Source organism: Battus philenor, unplaced genomic scaffold (genome assembly GCF_028537555.1).
Source record: "Battus philenor isolate CCGP_79_NKW_IND1 unplaced genomic scaffold, ilBatPhil1.0.hap1 SCAF_3, whole genome shotgun sequence".
NCBI lineage: Eukaryota > Metazoa > Arthropoda > Insecta > Lepidoptera > Papilionidae > Battus > Battus philenor.
This window is the reverse complement of record NW_027181693.1, coordinates 6,420,145-6,426,697: the sequence shown is the minus strand read 5'-3', so window position 1 is coordinate 6,426,697 and position 6,553 is coordinate 6,420,145. Positions and strand designations below refer to the sequence as shown.

Sequence of the window (6,553 nt, the reverse complement as noted above, 5' to 3'; positions counted from 1 at the left end):
CTTTGATTTATTTTATTTTGAGCTAAGTGTGAATTCTATATTGGTTGTATTTATGTAGCGCATACTTGTATTTAAATATCTAAAGTTAAATTGCCACAGTAGGTTATGTTTCTTTCTAACCCGGATCTCATTACTTTAGTAAAATATGTCATTATATTTCTTGCAAATCGTAATATATATTATTAATAATCATAATACTAAATAAAGTTTCTTTTGGTTTACATTTTCCTGTTTATTATAAAAGAAATAATTACATGGTAATAGTAACAGTGGTAACAGGCGTAAAAGTTTTGAAAGGGGTGATTATATTGTTCGTTTACTATCAATTAATAAATGCAAAACCAAAAATTATTTTCAAAATTCAGATTGATACATATTAAATTTAATTATTATTTAGTATCTGTTTTTCACTGTTCTGCCGGAAGTTATAGGCCCATTGCATTCGAATAGAAAAAAATGTAACAAATTTCAAAATGAACAAGTTACACAGGACGATTGGAAATAGGTGTAAAAACTTTTAAGCTGTTTTTCTGACAAATGAGCATATTAGCACATTAATCTCTTTCAAGCTTTTACAACTGTAACTAATCCTTTGTATTCATTTATTCATTCATTCATACCGTATTTTAATACAAAAGTCTGGTAACCAATTCTTTTAAAATCTTTGTATGCTGATAAGTCAATTAATTAAGTTATCCATTAATTGATATTTAATTTTTCTTACATTCGAGTCTGTCTATGTATATTGTATCAGTGAAACTGTTTAAAAGGTAAATATTTAGTGGCTACAATGAGTTTGGATGGTTTACTCTTTAATGAAAAGTATTCAGTGCATAAACAAATATTTTACATTGTAACAACGATTCCATAATTTTCACATCACGAAAAAATTACTTTATTAAGGAAAACAGAATGCCTGCTCAAGCAATTCAATAGTGGGAGAAAGGGCAAAATTGTTTTTTTTTTTAATTTTTGCCCCGTTGCTAAGTAATGTTTATAATATTTTTAACAACAGTATATTATTTTTTTTAAATATATTACTTGGTAGCCACACTAGATCGATTGGATGCTTCGAAGTGATATAGTTATTCGTAATATTATCTTTTCTAATAACTCAGGCGTAGTTAGCAAAAATTGGAAGATATGAAATATGACAGATGCGATTACGGTCATAATTGACACGTACAAATGTTTTACGTTCCGTTAACTGTTCAATATTAATTTAAGTAATACACAGACAATCGCTAATGGAAATCGGAAACTGTAATCGATATAACTATCGATACATAAGGTTTTTTTTTTAAGCATATACATGCCTTCCTTTTAAGCGCTTTAAGTCATGTGTGTAAATATTATATTCCAAATTAGTTTATAAATTTTACAGAATTATTTTTAAGTAAAGTATAAATTGTATTTATGTATAAAAAAATTCCATGCGTCGCAGAGTTGATGGTATATTATCATAATACCTTCACCAATATTTCATAAAGCAGTATCTCACGATGTTTATTGTCTCTTGCCGGCAGCACAACCGTCAAGGATAAGTGAATCTCCACTGCGTCATCTCGGTGAATAAACCGAACTATAAAGTAGAAGGTTCTAACGAACGTCACACGGTAAGGGGATTTTGGTTGAAAGAAACGAATTTCTTAGAAAGAATCTCAAGATTTGTAATGCGACATTACTAAGCGACTGGCGCCAAATAACCACATTAGAATTAATGGCATATTGGAATAATAAACGCGTTAAAATAACTGAATCATTTCGAATCATGAATATCAATTCCATATACGTGAAAAACAAATAAATACAATAATTTTGTTTTTTTCCGCAACCACGTTGTCTTCTTACAGTTTTTGCGTCTTAATTTATACAATAATATAATGTTAAGAAGTTCAATATATAGAACGTATGAAATACTATAGCACCTAATTTTGCTGTAAAACAATAGTTCCGGATTTGAGGATACGGTAACATATGATATCACTGTTTTAATATGGCGATTTCGGAAAACGCTGAATGGGGGAGGTTTACAACCAGCGGTGGACGTCCTAGGGCTGAAATGATGATGACAATGAATAAGACATGAGGGAAGCGATAGAAAAGTCTTAGACTTTGTTCGCGTTCACCAAGGAACTTCCTCCAGAAGGATAGAGGATGTCATACGATTTATCAGAAGTTGTTAGATGAAAGTAGTAAAGGGTAAAATAATTGAAAGCTGTTAAACGCATTGTTGATATATTTACTGAGGGTGACGAGTGAAATATTTATCTCTTATGTTTAGACTCAAATTACGTGCTCAAAAACACGGTCTCCACCGCATTTTAAATGGCCCTGCTCTATTCATCACCCAAAAGAGAGAGGTTTGATTCCTCTTGACGTTATTTTGAAAAATACTAAGAACTTTGTTTAATAATATATTACATGCATACGTGTATTCAGAAAATATTTGGTGCCATAATTATATCGTTCTTTAAAAGATATTTTTATTTTTTACAGTCTTAAAGATTATCATACAAATATTTAAACTTATTGGAGAGTTTACACCGAAAGTAAGCGTAAAGCAGGCACAGCCAATATCTTACAGGCTAGTTCTACATTAATAAAATTTATATTTATACAGGCCAACATTAAACACTAAGTTGAAAGTCTAATGTTAAACTTTAACAAACCAAATACAATTGGCCTAAAAGTATCACATGGGTAATTCCATCATTTATTATTCTGACTCCGAGGCTTGCCTCATTTGTTTATCTTAGACTGTTAAAAATAAATAATTAATATTGTGAAACTACAAGGATGCGCCGGTTTCTAATGCAATCCGTTAACATTTTATTCGGGACACATTGTTTGTTCCAAAGGCCAACACATTATTAACCATAAATTTGGATTAATTTTCGGTACATTGTTAATTTATTTATTTAAATATATTAAGCTATTAATATATTAAGGTTATTATCCAAATAAGGATAAAAAGTTGCAAATGTTTTAGTCGTCTATGTAACAGATCGATCTAAGAAAAAAAAAGCAGCACACTTTGTTTACAAAACAGTCTATAGTAAACGTAAGAATTTGTTAATTACTATAAAAAATATTGCCATTATTTAATATGATATTATCACATATGACTGAATTCAAATCTTGACACATACTTAAGATAGGTTATTACGAAAAGGGTGTAAAAACATTAAAGAGGTGAATGTATGGCTCATTTGCCTACAGATACGCCTTAGTAAAAAATCGATGGTATCAGAAATAATAAACAACGTATCAATAACATAGAAAAAGCATTTTTAAAATTCATATTGCTACATATTAAAATAATTATTGTTTACCATCTGTTCCTCTAGACGGTATACCATGAAAAGTTCGCAAAAAGAAAATCTCGCATTTCAATAAACAAATAAATTAATGTAACATATTTCAGGGTGATCACATACACACACATATAGATGATAAGAAATAGTTGTAGAAGCTGCAGCTTTTATGAATCATTTTAATATATTAAACAATCTGCGCAATACATCCTTTTACTTAAAAAAAGCAAAGACTTGATTCCGTTAGGAAGCTTTTTCATAACAAAGTAAAGCAGTCGACCGAAATGTTGCACATCCGTGTGATTAGTTAAAAAAAGTGGTTTTAGTGGTACCATTTCGGACGATAATTTCTGTATGACACCGATACCCCAATAAAGTAACTCGGCCCAACAATGGTATGCAAAGATGAAAAAAAATACGTAGGACGTTTGATGTGTGCGTGTAACACGTGTGTATTACGTTAACTGCGAGCTTGTGTTCGCGCCCCTGCAGAAGAGATGAGTTGATGTTGCAAATGTATAAAAGCGAAGCGTCGATTTCGAAATCAACACAATAATTTGATATTCTCTTAGGAGTGAACATACAAAGAGTACGGTCGTGTGTAGGTTTCCGCATAGTGATCGCGAATCATTACAGTGAACAAGTGTATTTCTGTACAATTGTAACATTTTTCAGTGACGATTTTTTTATTTACACTACAGACTAGTGCTTTCAGGATGCTTTCCATTAAGGTATTTATTTCAAATAATAATCCCTTTCGCCGTTTAAAATTTTTATTAAGTTATTATATTATTTTATTATAAAAAATCGTAGAATTATTATAAATATTTTTAAATAAAAATGTTTTAAATCTGCATTTTAAACTACTATTGTAAATTTATTCATTTAATTACATTGTTGCATATATTAACTATGTTATAAATTTTCTTTTGCAGTACATCATTGCATTCTGCGTAGTGGCCGTAGTGGGCACACCCGACGAAGACGGCAAATGGCATCCCTATAAATATGGAAATAGTGGCAAGTAAGTAAATGTCAAGTAGTGTAAACTAAGCATTTACATATTGAATGTCTAATTCGCAGCGTTAAATAAATTCCATATGGCATATAATATTAATAACACTCTTTGGGTTTACAGTAAAGATTTGAAGTATTAAATCTTGGAAATACATTTCGTATATTAAAAATATAATGTTATAATTTTATTTTCATCAACAGGTATATACCAACAGACGAGGGTAAATATATTCATATTCCAAATCCCTACATTCACATCGATAATCCCTACAACGGTGGCTTCGGGCCTTACTCCCACGATTATGAACCCTATGTGAGTGCGGCTACGGAAGACCGGTACAGGCTTGTAATGACGCCCCCAAAAGATATCCCTTACTATAAAGAAGGTTATTATAAGAACAACGGAATCAAGATCATCAGCCAGAAACACGTGTACGATGAGGACAAATACGATTTCAAGTAAGATTTCTATGTTTCTTTTTATTTCAAAATCGCTTATTTAAATTTACCGACAACGTGAAAATATAAAAAGTGTTAAGCACATTTAATTCTATAGTTGTACCATATAAGTTGAGTCAAACAAAAATTTTGTAAATCGAACGATCTAATATGTAACTCTGACCAAAACATCGCGGAACGATTGATCTAGTTTTACAAGTATGACATTCTTTTTCTTGTTTTTAATTTTCTGATGACGATACACAAAGAATGCTAGCAATGCCGGCAGCTATTTATGTTCTAGAATTTGACGCAAACGATGAAGTAAAAATTGTTATTAACATATTGAATAAGTAATCAACGTTATTTATTAGGTTGTCGTTTAAACAGAGTCCGGCCTTGCCGTGTTCGAATACCGCACTTATCAAACACATTTGCATACATAAAGCCTGTTAAGATTTACCGTTATAAATTATTGTTTTAAATCCCACTTTATGCACAGCTTCCGATATAATATATTAGATATAAAAAATTAAGCGAAAAACATAAACTTTACGTATCTAGTTCATATGCACAAATTTTTTGTATACAAATATAGTCGTGTTAACATGACACATTTCGACCTTGACAAATACGTAATTTGACACACACGTTGTTAGGTTAGAGTTCAAAACTATTTATAATAGTTAAAAATCGATCGATTTAATATTAGCGCATAAAATAAAATGAATAGAAGGTTGACTTTTATTTGTATTTTTTACCGCATTGAAAGAGATTTTAATAGCTTATTAACGATAAACTACAGAATGTTAAAATACAGATAAAATCTACAAGATACACTTTTTAACTTTTAAACTAATTAATTTGTATAAAAAAATTTAAGGAAAAAAAAGCTTATTATTATTTATTTTTCAGCTTCGAAACTGAAAACAAAATTCGTGCCAAGGAAAATGCCATTCTCAAAAACCCCAACACCATTGATGAAGGTATAGCTTCAAAAGGATTCTACGAGTACCTCGGCCCTGACGGATTCATGTACAGAGTCGATTATACTGCCGATGAAAACGGTTTCCGCCCTAAGGTGAAGAGGCTGGAGACTCCTTATTCCGGAAAATGGGTGCTAGAAAAGGTTAACTAGAAAATCATTAAATCCAGGCACCAAATAATGACACTTCCTACTATTTTCCCCGTAATAAATCAGTATTTTGATATAAGTAGACAAAGCTTTGCCATATATAAGCTAATTTCATGAAATCCATTTAAATCGATGACAAATCATATTTTGTATTTGACCTTAGAAATTTGTCACGATTGTAACATTTTGATCAGACTTGAATGATGTTAGGAAATATTTTATGAGCTTTTTAAAGTAAAGAATTATATTTTGAGCAGCAAATCATGGCCTATCAAATGTATTATAAGTACAAAAAATTATAAAAAATGACACGGATCCTTTGTTAAGGTGAAGGGGAAGTCTGTGTTTGCTTAGAATATTTTAATTTATATTTAGATATAAGCGCTAAGAACTTTCGAATTTAGACACTTATTTATGAATTGTGATAATAAATTTATATTTCATTATAATTTGATTGTTTCATTTTAACCTAAGTACCGTGCATTTTGTTTATTTGTGCATTGCAATAAATCCATGGAGGTAAACATAATATAAATTCAGCTACACATGATATGACTCGTAATTTTTAAGTTTTAAAGTAATTTAATAAATTTCTAGGCACTCAATGACACTATACACTAACATATTTCGAAATTATTTATCACAT

General features: G+C 30.3%; 1 protein-coding gene across 1 annotated transcript; it reads left to right on the top strand.

Annotated features, from left to right (window-relative positions):
* Positions 1-3,884: 3,884 nt before the first annotated feature.
* On the top strand, positions 3,885-6,323 carry LOC137926967 (larval cuticle protein LCP-22-like). The gene is made up of 4 exons (XM_068770726.1): positions 3,885-4,048; positions 4,253-4,341; positions 4,536-4,793; positions 5,688-6,323. The coding sequence occupies exons 1-4, from the start codon at positions 4,034-4,036 to the stop codon at positions 5,908-5,910; spliced, it is 585 nt and encodes a 194-aa protein (XP_068626827.1). The 5' UTR covers positions 3,885-4,033; the 3' UTR covers positions 5,911-6,323.
* The last annotated feature ends 230 nt before the right edge of the window (positions 6,324-6,553 follow it).

Coding starts and splice junctions, on each gene's coding strand:
- LOC137926967 (XM_068770726.1), top strand. Junction 4,342..4,535: donor AAATATGGAAATAGTGGCAA/GTAAGTAAATGT, acceptor TTTCATCAACAG/GTATATACCAACAGACGAGG. Junction 4,794..5,687: donor GAGGACAAATACGATTTCAA/GTAAGATTTCTA, acceptor TTTATTTTTCAG/CTTCGAAACTGAAAACAAAA.